The sequence below is a fragment of the Polyodon spathula genome, chromosome 8 (assembly GCF_017654505.1).
Source record: "Polyodon spathula isolate WHYD16114869_AA chromosome 8, ASM1765450v1, whole genome shotgun sequence".
NCBI classification, from domain to species: domain Eukaryota; kingdom Metazoa; phylum Chordata; class Actinopteri; order Acipenseriformes; family Polyodontidae; genus Polyodon; species Polyodon spathula.
In genome coordinates this window covers 11,951,066-11,973,428 of record NC_054541.1, presented here as the reverse complement: position 1 = coordinate 11,973,428, position 22,363 = coordinate 11,951,066, and the positions used below count along the sequence as shown (strand labels likewise).

Below are 22,363 nucleotides of genomic sequence, written 5' to 3'. Positions count from 1 at the left end.
AATCAACATTCTACTTTAAAGAATATCTATCCCAATACAAAATTAAAAAAAAAACCTACCCAAGGATTAACTGTGGATTCATCACTGAAATTGTAAATATCATCCCTAATGAAAAATATACAAACAATAAAAATGTTCTTTTTATATGAAGCAGTTACAATTTTAATATTGAAATTGTAAATTACAACAATTTAGATAATTCCAAAATTATTCAGATGCTTACTACAAATATAGGCATATAACAATTTACAGAAGAAAGCATTTATAAACAGGGTGTTACATTTTAATTATAATGAACTAAACTGCAGTACTTAATGAGACAAAATATTATAGGGACAGTACATAAGAGTAAAGCACATATATATTTTTTACTGCATGTAATACTTCATAGCCAGTCTGCACAGCATTCATTTTAATTTGCTTGGAATGACTAGATCCTTTCAGAAATCCAGTGTTTCCTGTTTGCCCCTTTTCCTATCAGAAAGAAAATTAAATTGGCACAGGTTTAACGCTTCATGACAACCAGAATCTGTAGAGTATGTTACAGTACATGTACAATACTGTATTAAAACAGATGACCTATGTACGGCACTGCTCTGACTGTGATCGTTTCTTTATTAAACCAAAACAAAGCATCCTCTGTGGCACTGTGTTAGTGTAACCCAACCTTCATTATTTCTGGAGCTGGAAACTGTTCATATTTGTTACTGGCAGATTAAATGTACTCTTAAAAACATTTACGGTTACACCTGTACTATACTCACTTAAAAAGAGAAAGACCACAATTTTTCCAGATGAGACCTACAATAAAAGAACATAATAAATTATGTTATGCTATATTAAGAAATACAGCATAATACTAATGGAAGTAAATCATTGCAGAGCTGCTTGCCTGTTCAAAACCGAAGGGTCTGTCTTTGTTCTATACTTGCCTGAAATAGAGCTAATCGTTGTTTCTGTCACACCAATGCAATCTTTTCCAATGGACTTGGTTTTCTAAAAAAAACAAAAACACAAAGCTCAATATCCACCTATGAAATCATATTAAAAAATTTAAAAACAAGGGTAAAATACTTTAAAACAGTTGCAGTGAATTGCAGGGATATAACTGCAAAAGGCCCCCTGGTACAGAGGAGAATGAAGGATTGTCTAGCACAGCTAGGATAGCTGCGTAATCAATCTTCTAGCAGCTTTGGTGATTGTGCACCTGGTTTGATAAATAAGGAAACACACAAACAACCTCACCTTCTCTTTCATTTCCCTATAGGACACTTCCATCCCCCTTTCCCTTCCTCCTTGAAGATTCTCCTGTCTGTGAGATAAAGAGTCTCTATGATTTCTAGCTCGATTCATCTCCTGGGGTATTGCTTCTTTTCTGGAGCTGCCCAATGCAGGTTTTTTATTAGATTTGCTGCGTTGTACTGTGCTGTTCTCTGCCTTCTGTAGCTCCAGAGGTGCCTGCCCTTGTCCCTCGATGCTTCTCGCTGCAGCCTGGTTTTCTTCCAAAGCTCTCTTCTCCCCAGAAGACCTTTTGTCATCAGCTTCTTGTTTCCGTTTCTGTTTCTTCTCTTTCTTGGGTTTCTCCAGTTTTTCAGCCAGCTGTTCTTGTACTTGTTTTTTGTTTGGCTGTTTTGATCTTTAGCTGTGGAGGTGACTGGTCATTGAAAGCCATGGAGAAGGCTTGCTGTTTGGACACTCGGTTCTGGAAAGATTCACCTGTTAGAGGTTAAAGAGTAGATTTTTTATTATGATAAATTATTTTACTAATACCATCTTCAAACAGCCCTTTCTAAATTGTGTTCTAGCTGAGCCCAAAGCTAATTGCATGCAAGTATGATGTAAGCACAAGCCAACATCTTTAATTTCAATAATTAATCTCTTTTAAGGATATGCCTAAGACAATTAATGCTAAACAGACAAACACCTTGTTGAAGAAGAGAGACACCCCCAGACACTGAAACTCTGCTTCTGGAGATGAAATCCTGATTCCTGGAAAAGCTGATCAGCGGGCCAAGCAACCTAAAGACAAAGGCACAAACAAAAACATAAAAGTGGGAAAAAAACTACACAGACAAATGATACATATGATATATGGAATATAATCCAGAATAGTGAACATGGAAAAGTTGTAATTGAAGGTAAAGATGCAACACAGATTGGTCCCTGGAATGCACACAATATATGCAATGCATTGATTTCAAATTATCCAAGTATCAGTAATTAAACCTAAGCTCAAACCAAGTAATTTTTTCAAATTAAACAGAAACAGCATGCAAGAATTTATTACAGTATAATATGGGGAAACGTTTTGCAAATAGACTTACAAAGTCTTGTCTTTTTTCATCTCCAGCTGGGAGTCAGGCACAAAATTAATTGATTCAGCTGAAAATCAAAGAGAAAAAGTAGATGTTACAGAGGTACATCATGATATTTACCAATTTGATTTGGATTTGTAAATATTTAGTACCCAAATGTTCTTCTTCAGACGCTCTGGCATTGTCTTGATCTTCTTGCAGCATCTCAGCAACCTTGGCTGCCGGAATCTGCTAGAAAGGAATAAACAAGAAATACTCTGACAATGTAAAAAAAAAATCTGATCGATTACTTTAGTAATTAGTGAATCAGCTCTTAGAAGAAGGTTGTGACAAGAAAGACAGTAATCGTATTAAATACAAATCACTTTGGATCAACAAAACAAGGGATAAAACTAAAACACTTTTAAGAAGGACAACTTGGATACCTTGAAAAATTTCTTTGATCCATTTCGGAGCCTTGGTTCCTGCTTGCCTTCTGAACCTGCTTTACTACTGTCTGGAGCTGCTCCAACAGGCTGTGAAAGAATTCACAACTTAATTCATGGAATGTCAATCTAAAAAACTTAATATTAAAAAAATGAATACCACCATCCTAAAATAACTGATACAATGACTCGATATTAATAACAGTGTATAGTTGCTAACCCTGTTGTCGGCTGAAGTCCCATATTCTCTTTGAGCAGAGATACATCCTGGTGACTTTCTGATGGGAGTTTCTGATTTTAGTTTACTGAGGTTATAGCCACTGTTTCTTTTAGAAGAGCCAACCAGCTCTAATGCTGGTTTAAATTTCCCTTTCCTTGCAGGAGTCGCTAAAATAAAACAACAGGTGTCAGAATAATTAACACACACAGATACCTGACAAAAGTATTCCCACAGGTGCCTGGGTCCCAACAATCAAGGTTACTTATAGACACAACAAATATTCACGCTTTCTAACACCTGTCGAGTAATTTTAGTGCATGCTGAAGATTATCTGACAAGCTATTTACATTTTATTCACAGGTTGTCATGACATGTGTAATTTTACTCATTGTTGTTAACCTCCCTCTGCAACTGGAGATGGCCAGTGTGACTTCAGACACCCTCATCTTTGCAGGAGTATCCAGCTGTAAGAAAGCACAACATACTGGTAACTGTTTGTTTCCTGGACAGCCCATAATATCTGTGAACCATAGGCTCACTTTTTGCCCTTTTAATAGTTGGCGCCGAGTCCTCTACTCCAACTACTAGCTTCACAAGGAAAACTGACATTACAGAGCTTCATATTGCTGTAGTCTACATGACTTGCCTTAGAAGGAAGCTGTGGGGCTTGTTCCAGGCTGGCTCTAGCCCTCTCTGGAGGCACGACCGACTCTTGAGAATACTGAATGATTCTTTTCTTTTCCCTCCCTGATGACCTTTTGTAACTCTTGGGTGTTAAGGAGACTTGGCTTTCCGGAACTAAAAGCTGTCAGGTATGCACAAAAACAGACAATATACACATATGTACAAAGTCATGAAATCTAATTAAAATATGTCCTAAATGAAACAAGAAAGCATGACTCTACAGACCTGTGAGCCATCTTCATCAAAGATAATTCGAACTGTGATTTTCGCTACAGAACTCCCACACTTTCCAACAAATTCCTATAAAAACAAAAGTACTATATGTAAATATGTATTGTACAAATACACTATCAGCATGTTAAATAAAATGATACACGCAGATGCAAGCCTGAATATATTTGTATGCATAGATGAATGCAATACAATGTAAGTATATGTGACAACCCCAGAAGGATAAAGCAGTAAAGCTTACTTTGGCTTTTGTGGCTCCATACACATTTTTGATTGCTTCAGTGATGTTCAGTGCAGCACTGAAATATATCTGAATCTGAGATCCTTCCTTGCCACTGACATTCAATGGATGTTTCATAGACACCCTTAACAGGTTATTTCCATCCTTCTCTATTGAATAAAATGAAAGAAAGGCAGAAATTCAACATAGTGCAACTGCAAATTATTTGGTATTCCTTTTCATTTACAAGTTGTAAATGGTAGAGAATAGTAAATTAACTATGTGGTTGACACTGTCGAAAAGTATTAGTATACAGGCTTTACTGAAAATCAGTAAAAGAAATAATAAATTACATTTCCAGATACAAATCCAACAGTAAATCAAGGGCTCACAGATTATTTTAATCAGAATATCCAGTGCTGAAATCTGAACATCTATCTGAAGACCTACCTTCAACAAGATACTTTTCTACTTCGTCTTCAGGAAGGCAGACCGTCTCCCATTGGTTTTCCTATACATAAATACACGTATTTCTTTTATGTTGAGAAAGCTTGCCTGGCTATTAAGAATAATATCTTTGCATTAAAATTACATTTATAGTAGCAAATCCATTACCAGTTACATACTGCTTTTAAAAATAAAGAGCTCCACATATACCTCTTGGACTTGCTCTGACACTTACCTCTTCATCGACATCAGGAGAAATATAAAACATTATACTCTGGCTGCCTACATTGAAATCAATCCAGAAGTCTTGCAGTTTGACATCAGCAGGCATTAGCAGCTGAAAATACAAAGTTTAGGCTCAGCCCTGTAATAGTATATACACAAAAGTACCGGTAAATGTATCTCATATTTTACCCTCTTATTAACATGTCATTTTAAATACAAATACAAAAAGTATTATGTTGATACCATCTAAAGGTAGAATCAGGATAGCATAGAAGCGTTTTTAAACCACTCACCTCATGTTCATCAAGAAACACTTTGAGACACGGATAAGTGTAAACGCTGTAAATAAAAAGATAAACTCACACAACAGCCTTCAGAAATATTACAGAATTACAGACAACAGCACACATTAATATGGCAGTCCCTAGCCTATTGTTCACAAATGCACAAGCTTAACATTGTAACAAATACACTTTACTGTAAGCATAACAATATTCATAAATAAAACTGTAATACCTTCTTCTGTCCCCCAGCATGCCATTCACCAGGTTAAGAAATTTTCGGCAATCCTTGCAATTATAAGAAGGAGAAATTAAACATGTCTTCTGACTGTGTTCTAATAGTCTATTTTCAGTCTTTAGCCCTTATATAAAAGCAGGAGATAGCATTGATTCAGGAGATAGCATTGATTCAGGAGATAGCATTGATTCAGGAGATAGCATTAATTCAGGAGATAGCACTAATTCAGGAGATAGCATAGTTACCGTTTCAAATTCAGAGTCTTTAATCCCTTTAAAGGCATTTTCAACACAGTAAACCACTGGTCTGCCAGCTCCTGCCTCTGCTTCCCTGTAGTCATTCTGCACAGAGCTTCAGTTATAGCAGCTTGCAAGTCATAATCTGAAAGGTGCAGAGTTTGTTTGCATGTCATCAATTTACTTACAGTTACTAATCTTTGAGTTTTGACAGGCCAAACACTTCTTTCCACATCAATTGTATTGCTCCTGTATGGAGGTTTCTAAAATGACCCCCAGGAATTAATGGAGATAAAAGACATACTAATAGTCTTCTCAGATCTTCTGCATTCCTTGAAATCTACAGTTTGTAAACTGAAGTTTCAAAACAGTTGTAAAATAAGTATTTAAAAAATACACTACATTCTCCTACACCCCTACTAACTTTATTAAAAACAACAATTTCACTCACCTCCACCAATCAATATTCTTTTCCCCAGCCCATTCCTGTAAGACACAATAATCTGTTGTAGGAAATCTTTTCCCAGTTGTAAAAATACTATTCACTCTGTTAGCATGGAAAAAATGAAAATACAGTATAAGTAAAAAAAAAAAAAATTAATAGTAATGCTAATTTATAAGCTCCTTCTTTTAAACCCTGAAGCAGATCAGGCATGGTACTTTCAACTCACATACATGACACATAAAAACTTCCACAATGATAAGATTTGTGTTTTGTCTTCTTTTGGGATTTCATCCAGTATGATGTTGAGTTTTCTCACAGCCTAGCACGTTGAAAAAAAAAAAGCAATGAAGACTAAATTTGGAAAAAAGCCATTAACTTATTAAAGTTACTCAAATGTTATATAGCAGTGCAGAACCTGTATTTAGAGACATTACCTCTTGCTGGACAGTTATATGTACACCGGAATCAGCAATCAGCTCTCCTGTTCGATGTAAGAACGATCCAATAACTTGTTTTTTTCCTGAGGAAAAGGATAACCACAACATACAACAAGAACATTTTCTAGCATAACTGAGATGCTAGCAATCTCTTGTTCTTAAACGATTAAATAAACACCTCGAAAGGATGTTTGCCAACTCTTCGTTTCTGCTGAAACTTACAAAATATACATTGTAAGAAATGTGACATTTCACTTTAAAACCAGAGATTCACGTAAATAGGCATAAAATAAATACATTACTTACCTTCACTGCTATTTTCATACACAACCTATACAAAAAAAACATGCTTTTTAGAGTGTCATCCTTTTCAGTTGTTAAAAAACCAATGGCAGAATACATACCAAGTTACCTGAACTAGATATGCAACACAAACAATATTAAAAACAATTGTGTTTGTGAACAGAAATGCTGTGTAATATGATACCAATGTTTTGTTATATATTTCCACTTAACTTGCTCCCTCATAATTTCTCCAATTACAAGCTACAAAGGTTGAGGGGTGTTGCTATGAACCGGCTACCCACCATCAAAGCATCAAAAAAGTCTTCTGTAAGATTTAACAGTGCTTCGCTTTTCAGCTGTCCTCCTTCAACCCAGATGTCCCTGGCTTTCTCAAACCACTGCACCATGTAAAAAAGCACAAAATTAGCTGATTAATGAACTGCAAAAGAAGCACATTAAATACCTAGCTACGTATCCCCAAGATTTCATTTGATTAAATAAAGGCAGCAATATAACAGTGTGCTTCCCACTCAGCAGACAAGAGGCTACATCTTTATACTTATCTTATCAACAAGCGCTTGCTTTATCATTACATTGACTCCATCAGCTGTCTGAATGCTTAGGGTCTTCCCAAACTTATGCAGGCCTGACAACACCAGAGAGGCATTCTCAACATTGTTTTTATCAAGCTCCTGTTGGGAAAAAAAAGAGTCATTTGCTGATTGAGGCCTTCAAGTTACTATGGCAATGGATTGAAAGGTTTATTAACAATAGGGCTGAGAATTAATCTTACTGGTCTTCCATAATTTTAAACCTTCACTTCAAATATCTACAGAAATACTTAAAGATACTAATGCGAGGTAAGGAAGTTTATAGAACAACATATAGGATAAAATATTTCCAATCCTACCCTTCTGATCACTTTGTCAAGTTTATTTATGAACTGCTTGGTGCACTTCTGACTTGCCTCATCGCTGATGTCACCCTGCAAGAACTCTTCCAAGTTCTGGAATTCACTCTTCTTCAAAGTCTCATCAATAAGTTTTTCAAGCTTGAGGCAGGAAGAAACACACAGGCTTAACTAACTGTAAAGAAAGGGCCAGCTTATCAGGTTATTTTGAATGACAGCACACTGGTTTCTTCCTGGTGTATAATCACTTGCTATGCGGTAGGTTACAAGTCCAGCTGAAGCTAGACCATGGGCATGAGACTGAGCTACTGCACCTGAAGTCAATCACAACCGGAATTAAAGCAACTTCTACTTCTTTAGTGCTGTCTTTGAAATAACTGCATATTCATATTCCAATTAAAGTATTGTACAAAATACAACCAAGGAACCCAAACAGCTGCAACACAAGAAAAAGGGAGCCTGAACTAACTGTCCTTTAGAATACCATTTAAGCACGTTTATATACATCTACAATATGGATTTTAAAACTGCCACACAGCATTTATACTTTCACTTGTGGTAAGAGTTATATCGAACAGAATATGTAAGGAAAAGCCTGGGGTATACACACAGATTCCATGGCACCATGAAAAAGAGGATTTAAACATGAATTGCTTAACTTTTTTATTTTTTCAAAGAAAGGATCACGGACTTGCTAATCTCAATGCCTTCACATTACCTGGGCGTCTTGTCTAACTGGCATCTTGAGCAGCAAAAGAAACAGGTCTGTAAAACAATACAGAATATGGCATCATCATTTGAATCTCACAAGAGATCAACTTTTATACAAATATATCTGTTACTATGAACACGATCACAGACAAAGATCACCTGTGGGTCTGTGACTACAGTGTTGTGTGTCATCTAGGGAAGAATACTCAATTTGAATTAGGTCACATTCAGAAGGCGTCTGAACAGATCAGGAGTTGAAATGTATAAAAACCTGCTTCTGGGCAAAATATTCTTTCTTGGTGCTCCACTATAAATCAGCCTTTAGATAAAAAGTTCAGGCAGCCTAATAATGGCTTTAAAAATAAAAAGCTGGTTTATGCATGTCTATCAAATACACTGAATAAAAATATAAATGTAACATGTTGGTGTTAGTCCCATGTTTCATGAGCTGAAATAAAAGATCCCAGAAATGTTCCATAGACACAAAAAGCTTATTTCTCTCAAATTTTGTGCACAAATTTGTTTACATCCCTGTTAGTGAGCATTTCTCTTTTACCAAGATAATCCATCCACCTGACAGGTGTGGCATATCAAGAAGCTGATTAAACAGCATGATCATTACACAGGTGCACCTTGTGCTGGGGACAATAAAAGGCCACTCTAAAATGTGCAGTTTTGTCACACAACACAATGCCACAGATGTCTCAAGTTTTGAGGGAGCGTGCAATTGGCATGCTGACTGCAGGAATGTCCACCAGAGCTGTTGCCAGAGAACTGAATGTTCATTTCTCTACCATAAGCCGCCTCCAACGTCGTTTTAGAGAATTTGGCAGTACATCTAACCGGCCTCACAACCGCAGACCATGTGTATCCACGCCAGCCCAGGACCTCCACAGCCAGCTTCTTCACCTGCACGATCGTCTGAGACCAGCCACCCAGACAGCTGATGAAACTGTGGGTTTGCACAACCGAAGAATTTCTGCACAAACTGTCAGAAACAGTCTCAGGAAAGCTCATCTGTGTGCTTGTCGTCCTCACCAGGGTCTTGACCTAACTACAGTTTGGCGTCGTAACCGACTTCAGTGGGCAAATGCTCACCTTCGATGGCCACTGGCACGCTGGAGAAGTGTGCCATTCATCTGCCGCCATCACCTCATGTTTCAGCATGATAATGCACGGCCCCAAGTCGCAAGGATCTGTACACAATTCCTGGAAGCTGAAAATATCCCAGTTTTTCCATGGCCTGCATACTCACCAGACATGTCACCCATTGAGCATGTTTAGGATGCTCTGGATCGACGTGTATGACAGCGTGTTCCAGTTCCCGCCAATATCCAGCAACTTCGCACAGCCATTGAAGAGGAATGGGACAACATTCCACAGGCCACAATCAACAGCCTGATCAACTCTATGCGAAGGAGATGTGTCGTGCTGCATGAGGCAAATGGTGGTCACACCAGATACTGACTGGTTTTCTGATCCACGCCCCTACCTTTTTTTTTTTTAAAGGTATCTGTGACCAACAGATGCATATCTGTATTCCAAGTCATGTGAAATCCATAGATTAGGGCCTAATGAATTTATTTCATCTGACTGATTTCCTTATATTAACTGTAACTCTGTAAAATCTTTGAAATTGTTGCATGTTGCGTTTATATTTTTGTTCAGTGTAAAACTGGATCAGCTGTAATCAACTACATACAGAAAATGAGCCTTGGTTCGAAGATTATGGGTAAAGCAGGCTGTTAAACTCACCTTCCATTTTAAGGAATAGTGTGTACGTGTGTAGAAAGAAGTCAGCCGCATGAGGAAAGTGAAAGACTCTACTGCCCCTTAGTGGCATTTTTAACGAACTACATTTGCTTTCAAAGTCAGCACACCTGACTGTACGGTACATTTCAGTGGCATTATTTTACTTTAGAAGCCTATGCTCAATTGACTCACGCAACAGCAATGACAGAATATTTAATGCAATTCTTTGACAATAATCTATATTTAAGAGCATGTTTACAGTTCATTGCCAATCTTGTACAGTTAAAATTCATAAAAATTAAAAAAGATAAATTCCGATTCATCGATTCAGAGTCGTGGGTTTCTGGGGCAAACCACCTCCCACCACGATATCAAAATCCCAAAGATGAACAAGATCTGTAGTTTCTTTCTATATAGTCTAGGATAGCTCACATACCGAGACATTTAATACATACTATTACACTGTAACTTCGATCAGTTACCAGGATGTTCACTGTAAACACATAAAGAAAATACTCCAAGCGAAACAAATAACAAAAAAGAAAGCAAAAAAACAGAACTTACCACCAATGTAGGCTGGTAAACAGTTTCTCTCGATCACAAAATCTCGTAAACGATTATTGACGAAATATTTACTCTAAATTGAACACATATACACCTAATTGTTTAGTATAAAACTAACAATTTCTTCAAACTCGATCAATGCGCGTTCCTTGCCGCGAAGAGAGAGCGCAGCATTATGAAAAATCCAAGCCTCCATTTGTGTCCGTTCTAAATCTTCCCAATTCATATATAGAGTGGTTTGCAGAAGTATTCGCCCCCTACCAATAATGTCACATTTTGTTGAATTACAAATAATGTGTGCACAGTTTTTCAAATGAACTTTTTTTTTTTATTCAAAGCTGTAGTGGTTAAACTGAACAGTTATATGAGGAAGAGGTTAATGGCAGCAAAACTGAAAGAAAATGTACAAAATGAAATTTACTGGTTGCATAGGTATTCAGCCCCTTAAGTCAGTGCTTGGTAGAAGCACCTTTTGCAGCAATTACTGCTATGAGTCTTTTTGGATAGGTCTCTGCTAGCTTTGCACAGTAGGATGGTGAAATATTTGCCCATTCTTCAAGGGAAAATTGCTCCAGTTCTGATAAGTTTGTTGGGGATTGTCGATGGACTGCAATCTTCAAGTCTCGCCATAAATTTTTGATTGGATTCAAGTCAGGACTTGACTGGGCCACTCAAGAACATTAATTCTCTTCTTGTTCAACCACTCCAGTGTGGCTTTGGCTTTGTGCTTCGGGTCATTATCCTGCTGAAATGTGAATTTCCTCCCCAGTTTCAGAGTCTTGTCTGACTCAAACAAGCTTTCCTTATGGATTCCCCTGTACTTTGCACCATCCATTCTCCCCTCTATCCTGACAAGCTTCCCAATCCCTGCTGAAGAGAAGCATCCCCATAACATGATGCTGCCACCACCATGCTTGACAGTTGGGATGGTGTTGACTGGGTGACGTGCAGTGTTGGGCTTGCGCCAGACGTAACGCTTCGAATTTGGACTGAAATGTTCAGTTTTTGTCTCGCCTGACCACAAAACCTTTTCCCTGGTCTGCAGTATCATCTACATGCTTTCTTGCAAATTCCATATGTGCTTTAAGATGAGCCTTTTTGAGTAACACAGCTTTGCAGAGCTCTCAAGGTCATTGTTGGCTTCAGAGCGACATCCCGAACCAGTTTCCTGCTTGCCTGGCTGCTCATTTTGGGAGGACAACCTGATCTGGATAGTATCTGAGTGGTATGATGCATCTTCCATTTCTTAATGATAGACTTCACTGTGCTGAGATAATCTGCACTTTTGAAATTTTCTTGTACCCTCCTCCTGCTCTGTGCCTCTCTACCACTTTATCCCTGACTTCTTTTGAAAGCTTCTTGGTCTTCTGGTTGCTTTGTGGGATCACAACGTGAGTTGCAGCTTGAAAGTCTATATGTACCTGAGGGAAATATAAGTTAAACCACTTTGAGTACACACAGCCTGAAACCATTTCACTAGTTTTGTGACCTTTCAATCAAATCATTTACACCTGAGCTGATTTAGGGCTGCAGTAGCAAAGAGGTTGAATACTTATGCAACTGTGATTCATCTGTTTTTCTCTGTAAATCTTATTTATATTCTATATGCGTTTTTTTACTTTATCAATGTGGAGTAGTTTGTGTAGATTCCACATGTAAAGTCTAATTTGAACGCGTCGTGGAGTACGCTCAGGTGCCAACAAAATGTGAAAACTTTGCAAGGGGAGTGAATACTTCTGAAAACCACTGTATATATACTACGACAAAATAAAAAAAAAAGTATTTTTTTCCTATATTTGTCACCAAAAAAAAACCCAGAAAAAAGCATGAGTGTGTCAGTAAAAAGGTATACAAGCAAAAACAAACGTCTTAAAAAAAGTTTAATACACATAACAGAAACGACTTGTGTGAAACGTGCCTCATCGTCAACAACCGACGATTATGGCATAATATTGGCTAGATTTGTATTTGCAGTTAATTTTTTCTGAAAAGATCTATTTATTTTTTTTTAATGTTAGAAAAATCCCAGTAAATAACTTAATCCAGTTCAGTTTGCAAACCTAAAAGCTGCTGAAGTGCATTAGCATTCACTCAAGATGTGTAATGGTAGTTGCAGCCTGTCACACACATTGCTAGATGCCTCTACGCTGTGGCTGATTGGAGCGCCCAGTAAAATATGAAATGAATCAAACTGCAATGCAGTGGCAGTCCCTGTTGAAAGGTGCATTGCAGCCAGGGGCTCGAAGGTTATGGCTAGTGCAATAACATACAAACATTACAACGAAAAGTATCTTTAGCACTAATGTGCATTAACTTACTGTGCAGGGATGGAAATAGATCTTCTATTGCATAGCTGCTTCATCCATTCCAGGTTTTATTATGAGTCTGATTAGCCACAGTGTACAAAACAAGCTCAGGAGAACTCATAGTAGAACCAGGGATGGGTCAAACTGCTATGCAAGGAGTCGTATTTCCATGCCAAGCCCAATAGAAACAGATGGACTTCAGATGCATGACTGATTCCGACTGATCACATCCATTTCCAATGCACAATTTCACCTTCCAAACAAGCAGCAGAAACACTGAGCCTTCATCAACAAAGTCTGCGCTATCTTTCACCTGAAAGGAATGGTAATGTTATTAAAACTAACAACAACTAACTTTGCAAAATATGATGTTGCCCTTGTCTGCTAGAAACTGCAGCAGGTCTGCTTTGCAGGGCAAAAAAAAAGAAGTGCAAACTTTGACACTTTGACACGCGACAGTGTTTCAATGCATGGCTGGAATCAAAGCAAGCTAGTGCAAACACAGCATACCAACAGTGCAAAAAATATATCAATTCTGTGTACTAATACAAAGGGCATTGTATGGTGGTCAGGCTTTACAGCATAAAAATAACAGAAAGCGATTAAAACTGGGAACCTCCCTGCTTTCCAAAAGCTTTGTCTGCAAAGGATTATGGCAACACCATAAATCAAATTTAGTAAGCAAGCCTAACACCCTTCACAGTACGACAGGCTAAAGTATAGCAAAGACATCTCGTCACGACCAGTCACATGATGCCTGAAGAACCGGTTAATGCTACAGGATCACATGACAGTTCAGACACTGACACCCTGTTGGGACGTTGGGCCACCTGGTCTAAAAGATTCCCTCTTACGGTAATCATCTCAGAGTGAACATTGCTATACTTTATCACCCTTTAGTACACGAATGTAGTCATTTGAAATGAGAAGTTACTGAAACAATCTGTTGACAGGTGGTTTGGTTACAGCGCATTAATAACACCTTGGCTACAGACATCAAACTGGCACCACAAGCAGGAACAGCACTCAGCAGATTAGTACACATCTATGATATGCATCTAACCCCTAGGATTAAATTCAAATGATGGCTCCTCTATCCTTATACCATTGTAGCTGTAATGAATAACAACAAACTGTAACACCTCCAGCTTCTTAATGTTAACAGTCCATAACATGCCACCTGCTGTCTTCATCACAGGCGTTGTATGATTCGATACTTGGCACTTTTTAAAAGCAGGTGGAAGCGAAGCAGGGCAGTATTTAAAATTGAAACAAAACAGGTGACTACTGCACACTGCTTCAAAGTGTTCTCTTATGATCAGCTCTAGTAAAGAGAACTGAGGCGATGCCGGTGTGTGCAGGCTGCTCCATCTTCCTCAGCTCTCTCCGAGGAGGGGCTCAGATGAAGTGTATCCAGCTGTCTTCACACTCTTTAGGGACGGTCAGCTTGTAGCTGTGGCAGGTCAGGCTGTAGTTGCGGCCGCTGTTGTTGTCCCAGAACTCAGCCCCCAAGACCCGGTAACGGATAGCGAACTCCAGGGAGGCTCCGGGCTGCAGGATGAAAGGGGGCACAGGCAGACAGAACCGGAACACGTCCCAGGCGGGCCCTCTCTCTGCTGCCCCCTCCCCGCCCTCGCTGGAGTCCCAGCAGGCCTTGGTGTCGGAGCTGCTCTTCCAGGCCGTGAAGGAGTACCTGACACTGACCTCCTTCCTGAAGGAGAGGTTCTGGACCCACGCAAGGCCTGTGATCCCCAGCTCCGAGCACGAGACCCTCCCCAGGCAAACCCTCTGCCGGGCCAGGCGCTCCAGGAAATCCTCTCGCTTGCCTTGCTCCAGGGGGAAGTCCGGCTCCAGGTAGGGAATGGGGATCACCATGTCCCTGCTCGAAGCCAGCTCTGAGCTCAGTATGAGCCTGGTGAGGACATGCAGGGGCACCACGGGGTCGTCCCCGGCTCTGAACACCTTCACCTCTGCCAGATCCAGACCTAGGGAATCCACAAAGCGCACCCTCTGGCTCCGGCCCTCCCTGGAAGGGCCTCTCTTTCTCTTGAGGGAGCAGGGCAGCGAGCATGCCCGTCGACGGATGATGGGCCGTGGCTGGGGCTCGCACGAGGGTCCTCGCGAGGCAGGCTCCTTATTCACATCCTGCTGCCGGGGTGGTGGGGGGCGAATCTTGACCTTCCCCGGCTCACCACTCATGGCATCGCACCCGAATCCCTCTGCCAGCCGCGAGTGCTGGAACTGCCCCGAGATGTAAGCAAGGTTCCTGGGCATCGCCGACTCAACCTGCTTCTGCAGTAGCTGCTGCTGGGGGAGGTGGTGCTGCCACTTGAAACTGGGCTTGTCCATTGTTCACCTGCACAGAACACTAGGCAACTAAATATGAACAAAACGTAGAGGCGTAACTAGGGGCTGGCGGGGGTCCATCATTGATTCAATCTGATTATTCGATTTCTATATTTTAACCAGGAGAAATTAGTAATAGTAAGTGATTGATCAGTATCCCCGTTTTGATTACTGTAGGAGGTTTGGCAAACAATACCTATAAATAACTTGTGGTTCAAATGTGGTTTGGTTAAATTTTCTTCCAGCTTTTGAACAGATTTAATTTCTTCTGAAACTTAAGTTCTAGACAGGATTGTTTTCAAAAACCGTCCTCCTCACTGGCTTTCTATTTTAAAACATTACATGCAACGAAAATGCTCTGTTTTTTTTTATTCCACTGTTGCAGAAGTTTAGCGTTTGTCGTTCCAGTTTAGCTACACAGCACGTACTGTTTCAGCGCTCAATTAGTCACGTCCGCAGGACACTGTGGAGTTCTTACTACAGAAATCCAAGAAGCGGTCGAGTCTCGTCAACGAGCACCTCTCATTTCTTCAGCGAAGCACTTACTGGCCGGTGCACCAACTACCTGCTAATGTGCAGTTGCCAGGTAATCTATAATTATCCGATACATTTTGCAGAATCTGGGCCCGTCTTTCTGCGTCCTGCAACACGAAAGCCTCTGATATCCGTATAGTAGCACACAGGCCTGCTTGGTGCGTATCTATGTGTATGCGTGTATTTTATTTTTAGAGCACCGCTGTTGACACAGAATGTGTAGTGTGCTTTTTGGGATTTGTAGTTTTATAAAGAATAACATTTAAAAATGCATAGCAGTATAATTTTAGGAAATTATAATATTTAATGTAACGGTTTCAGAGATTAGGCTACGTATGATTTGTCAATGACTTTATGGAAATTAATTTGGTCGGCCTGCAGTGATCTAGTTTTGGTCTTGCCTATGGACTTCAAATCCCAGACCCCTTTAAACAGCTGGATACAGTGAGGAGATAAACAAACCTTTAACTGAAGGTAAATAAATCGATTAAAATAGAAGGGACACTCGTGTTGAGTGTTTATGTAAAAAAATAAGAATTATATATATATATATATATACACACACACACACACACACACACACACATGTATATATATATATATATATATATATATATATATATATATATATATATATATATATATGTATGTGTGTGTGTGTGTGTGTGTATATATATATATATATATATATATATATATATATATATATATATATATATATATATATATTCCGTTATAAATTATCTGTCTCTGAGAGGTACAGGATGGGTCCGAGTTTGCAAGAGAGAGACCCGCTTCAGCGCTGAAGAAGTGCGCATCCAAAGAGCAGATTAGAAATAAAGCATCTGGGACAGGCGGATCAGTTCCCAGGTCAGAGACTGGATTATTATTATTATTATTATTATATTATTATTATATTATAATATAATTATTATTTGTAGTTGTCTGAATCGTTATGTCCTATATTGGATAAACGATATAATATAATATTTTTTAATTGCTTACAAATATTTATATTTAATTCCCTACTAAAACAAAAAAACATATTTTTTTTCCCCTAAAGTTTTATTTCCAGACCTGTTCTAAATTCTTGTATAGAAATATATTTATATATTTTCTCCTATATAAAATCAATTATACTCCTGATTGCTTGGCAGCTCTAAGAAGGGGAAGGCCAACCAGAAGCATGTTGCACCTCGTCAGGGCAAGGACCCAGCACAGGCTGAGCGGGTAAGGCCAGCGTATTAGAAGATAGAGGTCTCAGTGACTCACAGTGCAGCCTTCCATTATACAAAGGTCTAATGCAGTGCAGGACCACAAGCATGGCCTAGACCCCTGTATAATGTGATAACACCATGAGCGAATGGTCTGCAAAGCTGCTGGAGCATGCAATCGTGATTACCTATGGAGTTTATAATTAAGTAGTTGACTGTTCTAGGTAATTAGTTAACCTTACTGCATTAGAAATTGATCAGGACTGTTGTAATGTGAGCTCTGTGTTGTGAGATAAATGAGTTGCGGTGGCTTTAGGGCGCTGTGACAGTGACCTACTTAACAGAAGGTGACTTTTTTAAGTAGCCAATGAGGGCCCTTTTCAGTTGTCGTTGTTTTTCTGTGTGCGTCTGACTGTACACAATGTGATTGCAGGGGACCCAGAAGAGAGGGAACAGGGCCAAACCTGTGAACACCTCATTCGCAGAGAGCTCCCCACTGCTACCTGGAGGCAGAGCTTGGTGAGAAACTCACACTCACACGCACGCGCATGCACACGCACACGCACACGCACACGCAAACGCACACACACACTGCACCTTGAAACAGGCTCGCAAGCCAGGACGTGACTATTGCTGCCTCAGGATTACAATGGGTCCAACGGAAAGCATTTTTCATAATACATTTTCTAACCTTCATGTTTGTATTTCTTAACACCAACTGTGTTGATACACATGTGCCTCTATATATCATCTGTTACAATTGCAAAGACTGTTTATGTGACCCAAGAGTTTTGTTTCCACAGGACACCTAGAGCGACAGAGCTGAAGCAGGGTGTATCCGCCTCCACGGGGAGCAATAGGGGGAGAAACAACGAGGAAAGCACTGGAGAGTCACCTGGCTCAGACAGGAATAGGCCCAAAATGTCTCTTCCGCTGGCCCCCGGTGCCTCTGAACCTGGCCCTTTGCTGACGGAGAGGCAGCAGGTCCCCAGTATCGAGACCCTGCAGCTGTACGAGGGAGAGGCAGAGGAGGCAGACAGCGCCAGCGACCTCTCGGACTCTGAGAGGCTCCAAGTGCCTCCCTCCCCCTGTTCGCCTCCTCAACTCCACCTGCGGGCCGAGGTCATCGACCCCAATGACCTTGAGCCCCATTTCCCAGGACCCCGGGGGAACCAGAGTGGCTACAGCTACCCAGACTCCCTGCCCCCTCCCTTCAACACCTGGAGCCTGCGGCAGCTGGCTCTGTTCCTGAACACGGAGGGGCGATGCGCTCATCGTCCGCAGCCTGTGGGCCAGCTGGAGAAGTACTTGGAGCGCCTCCTGCAGCTGGAGTGGCTGCAGATCCAAACCGTTGAGGAGGAGAACGGAAAAACAACCACCCCTGCCTCTGCCACTGCCACTGCCCCCGCAAGCCGCCCCAGACCCCACACAGCACCTGCTTGGTACCTGAGCTCACCCAAGAGCATTCGGCAGTGCCAGCGTGCCTTCCCAACTGCCTTCCTGTCCTGTCTGGGGAACGGTTCCACCCCCCGGCTCTCCCGGGCGGCTTGCCCTCACTGCCAGGTCCGCTACCCCTTCTGTAACGGCTCCTGCCTCTCATACGCATACCAGCGCCACTCCCGGCTCAAGCCAGTCCAGCAGCGGGGTGGAGGTTCGGAGGCTGCACAGAAGAGGTGCAGCAGTGAGACGAGGGCTGCAGTTAACAGGGGGAAGGGGGCCCAGACGCAGGGGCAGAAACCAGGGAGCCCTTCCCCGCCGAACAGCCACCTGAGGCGCATGCAGTCGACCGGCAATATCAGGAACCTGATACTGGTGGCAGGCACCACTGCAAAGCCACAGTCTGCACCGAGGAATGGCAGTGTTGGGTCCGCAGCTGGCAGGAACAGAAGACAGAGGGGGCCTGCGGCTGGGAAGGGGGGTGATGTGGAAAGTGGGGTCCTCTTGGGCACTCGTGGGAATGTGCGTGAGGGGAGTCCCCTGAGAAAAGGCGGCAGTGAGAGGCAGAGGGCCTCAGTAGGGGTGGCGGGCCAGGATATCAAACCAGGATGTTCGTCAGTGGGGGGGAAGGAACCTCCTCCTGGGTCAAAGGGCCCCCCCCCGTGCCAAATCCAACGGGAAAGTGAAACGTGTCCAGTTCCTTACTATGCAGCCGCTTACCAAAAGATCAGGATTCCTTCTGCACCCAACAACTTGAAGAAAATGTTTCAAGGATGTGTTCATTAGCAACTGTGCTCATTTTCAGTGCTGTCTCTGAAACTGCGCAATTCAAACTATTTAAAATGCTTTTATTAATGTGCTAAAGCCACATGTGGTCAATCAAGCCTAGATTTACAGTACAGCAATTGTGATTTGTATCTTTTATGTAGCGAGAAAAACACACCAGATCGTATTTTTTAGGGGAGTACAAATACAAGCACTGCATTTAAATGTCTTTTTGAGAAGTTAAATAATTTTCTAGATACAGTGACTATTTCAATTCTTGTTATGATGAAGTCTTATTTAAGCAGTTAGTGTAGCATGTAAACTATTAGCTGCCAGTTTAGTTTTTAGCAGTGAAATACAATTAGTTCCCCCTTGGTTTGTGACTGAAGGGTGTTAATAGGATCAACTAAAAGTATTTTGATATTGTGTTTATTAGATGGATTAGGTAGTGTGTTTGTGGTTTGTATAAGAATATATATATTTGCATTGTCCTTTTGAAATGTTTTTGTTTTTTGTAAATAGCATCTCTACAGAACGTACAGAATGGACTGTATTTGTGCTTTATAAAGTTTTCATTAACTTTTCTGAAAAACAGGCTTCAGAATACCAGTTGTAATAGACGTGTAGTTTTAACAAAGCAAAAATAAGAAGAATCTATTTTGTTGTGTCATGTATGTTTGTAAACTTAGTAAAGTCATATTTCAGGAATGGAAATTGCCCTCAGTGTATAGCTATAATTATTTTTTAACTCATTGTTCTTAACTGTCGAAGAACTGAAAGATATAAATTGTGATAGGAAATATATATTTTGATGTGTACTATAAAATATTTTGTTGAAAATGTTACGATGAGTATTCAGGAAGCCTGATTTTGTCTTTTTAGAGGGTTGAGAATATGACTGAAAGATGTACTTTTATATTAATTGTTCAGGCAAGAAATAATCTCGTTGTGTGTCTTTCATACCCAGTGTGAGACTTCTGGTTTATTGCAATAGGTGCTTTTTTTACATTTTCAGTATCTTTTATTTAATTAATTTTGTTTTTATTTATAAATATGTGATCCAATTTTGCAAACTTACTACCCATACCTTAAACATTAAGCTTAGCTGCTGTCTTGGGAACGACTTTACAGAATGTGATTAAAGTTTACATGAACCTTTTTGTTACAATAAGGTGTTCCATACTTTGAATGTATATTTGGCAGGTTATTGAAATAACTTATTATGGAAAGCACATTTGTTTTTTTAGTGTGTACTGTCTTTTTACTTAGTGTAGAACTTTTGTTACACAGAAATGATTCTGAAAATGACACACACACACACTTACACACTTACTAATAATTGGTTTAAATTGATTACTTGTAGAGACCAAAACAATGTCACAATCTAGTTGGTTCAGAACTTCAACCAGCTTCTGTTTATTCTAGAACCAGTATTCATGGATCAGGGATGAAACGAAAATATGTAACTCAAGAGTTTGAGGGTTGTATTGTGTATTTCTAAATACTGTATTTTAAGTTTTTTTTTTTTTTTTTTCAATAAATCTGCTTACTGTAAAGTATGGCAAGTATATACATTTCTGTTTCTTATCACGTCTTATTTTTTGGCAATTTATAAGGATAAACTGGTCCTATTATTAAAACAACTGTACACACTTTTTTCTAAAAGCACAAGACGCAATTGTAGGTTCTAATCAACTTGCGTCGCTGAGGCTCGAGCTAAGCGTGTTTCCGCGGAACTCTTCTTTATGCATCCTTGTTTCCTTTCTCGGAGATGTAGGTGTGGTGGCTTCTTTTCCGGAAATGTGATGGAATCTGAAAAAGGTGTTACAATACTTGTGTGAAGTGGAGGAGGCAGCCGAAGAGGTTTTAGCAGATAGACAGCAGGTAAGGAAGTGAACATGCATACTATACGCTTTGGTTTTTAATTCGGTATTCTTCATCGTTTGCGCGGAGATACGTGTCGATTTGGCGATGCGCATATACGGTGTTTTTGTGTTCCACGGAGTGTTTCTTAACGGTGAATATTTGGATTAAAAATCACTTTGGTAGCAGCGTAATTTAGAAATATTTTGTGGGATCACACAGTTTGTGTTTAGAGGGTTCGTTGTTTTAAGCAGGGTTTGCTACCAGTACATTTCGCTGTATTGTCGCAGTAGTAGCCTGACCTGTTTTACCCGGTCCCCACAGATTGTGGATCTGGACATCAAAAGAAACAGGAACAGGGAGGCACTGAGAGCGCTGCAAGGTGACAGAGCGTAAGACAGGCCTATTTCTGGGCTATTTCTGGGCTTATCATGAATTCTACCGCTTATGTTCGTGAACTGGGTAAGTCATAAGCACAAGCACAAGCACGTTCAACCTCTCCCGATGTTCAGAATAAAATGTATAGCCAAATAATGCAACTTCCAAAACGTGTGTGTGTATATATGTGTGTGTATATATATATATATATATATATATATATATATATATATATATATATATATATAATCTCTCTCACACTCTCTCTCTCTCTCTCTATCTCTCTATATATATATATATATATATATATATATATATATATATATATATAAATATATATATACAAATCAAAGTGTCAAAGTGTATGTGTTCACATTTGTAATGTGTGCTGATCTGTAGCTGTAAATGAGACTAATTTACTGTTTTATTAGAGTTCTGTGAGGTGTTTTTTTTTTTTTTTGTTATGGACATTATGTTGTTTAACAGAACAGTTTTTTTTTTTTTCAGACAAGGTGAAGGTTTGCTTTGGGAACATGTTTATTAAGCTACCTAGAACAAAGACCAAAGAGATGATTGAAAAAGGTTTGCACATTTGAGGAATTATAAGATTGCAGTAGGCAGCTTCTGTCCTGGAATGTTGTTCCGTCGGAGATTAACATTTTCAATTTATCACATTATTATTTTTATTGAGTCATTGTTGTTCTTCACAGACCAGAAACAGCTTGATAAGGAGATTTGCGATCTAAGAAACCAACTGAAAGCGAAAGTGAATTGACTGAACGAGCTGCAAGGTATGAAACCCATTCCATGTTTTCCCTTGTTAGTTTGTCATTCAGATGAGTTTTCAGAACCCCCCTGTCCTAAACACTGCAAGGCTGTAAAAGGTACATAAAA

At 39.9% G+C, this 22,363-nt stretch overlaps 3 protein-coding genes across 4 annotated transcripts in view; 2 read left to right on the top strand and 1 right to left on the bottom strand.

Moving 5' to 3' along the window:
• Positions 1 to 12,473: 12,473 nt before the first annotated feature.
• Positions 12,474 to 16,370, bottom strand: LOC121319406 (protein phosphatase 1 regulatory subunit 3D-like). Its single transcript, XM_041256816.1, has one exon. It carries the CDS (start codon positions 15,279 to 15,281, stop codon positions 14,331 to 14,333), a length of 951 nt encoding a protein of 316 aa, XP_041112750.1. The 5' UTR covers positions 15,282 to 16,370; the 3' UTR covers positions 12,474 to 14,330.
• LOC121319405 lies at positions 15,791 to 20,262 on the top strand. Its single transcript, XM_041256815.1, has 5 exons — positions 15,791 to 15,864; positions 16,570 to 16,682; positions 16,970 to 17,042; positions 17,460 to 17,545; positions 17,830 to 20,262. The coding sequence occupies exons 1-5, from the start codon at positions 15,850 to 15,852 to the stop codon at positions 19,247 to 19,249; spliced, it is 1,707 nt and encodes a 568-aa protein (XP_041112749.1). The 5' UTR covers positions 15,791 to 15,849; the 3' UTR covers positions 19,250 to 20,262.
• Positions 20,263 to 20,998: 736 nt separating this feature from the next.
• Positions 20,999 to 22,363, top strand: part of LOC121319404 (chloride channel CLIC-like protein 1) — a 44,423-nt gene continuing 43,058 nt past the window's right edge. Inside the window, exons 1-4 of one of the 2 annotated variants that reach the window (XM_041256811.1) lie at positions 20,999 to 21,112; positions 21,416 to 21,553; positions 21,977 to 22,051; positions 22,180 to 22,260. The gene's annotated coding sequence lies outside the window, so the exon portion shown is untranslated. Of the gene's footprint in view, positions 21,113 to 21,415; positions 21,554 to 21,976; positions 22,052 to 22,179; positions 22,261 to 22,363 lie in introns of those variants that run through there. The other variant, XM_041256812.1, reaches the window with a different exon arrangement.

Coding starts and splice junctions, on each gene's coding strand:
- LOC121319406 (XM_041256816.1), bottom strand. CDS start 15,281: ATGGACAAGCCCAGTTTCAAGTGGCAGCACCACCTCCCCCAGCAGCAG.
- LOC121319405 (XM_041256815.1), top strand. Junction 16,683..16,969: donor ACAGGCGGATCAGTTCCCAG/GTCAGAGACTGG, acceptor ATTGCTTGGCAG/CTCTAAGAAGGGGAAGGCCA. Junction 17,546..17,829: donor CTACCTGGAGGCAGAGCTTG/GTGAGAAACTCA, acceptor TTGTTTCCACAG/GACACCTAGAGCGACAGAGC.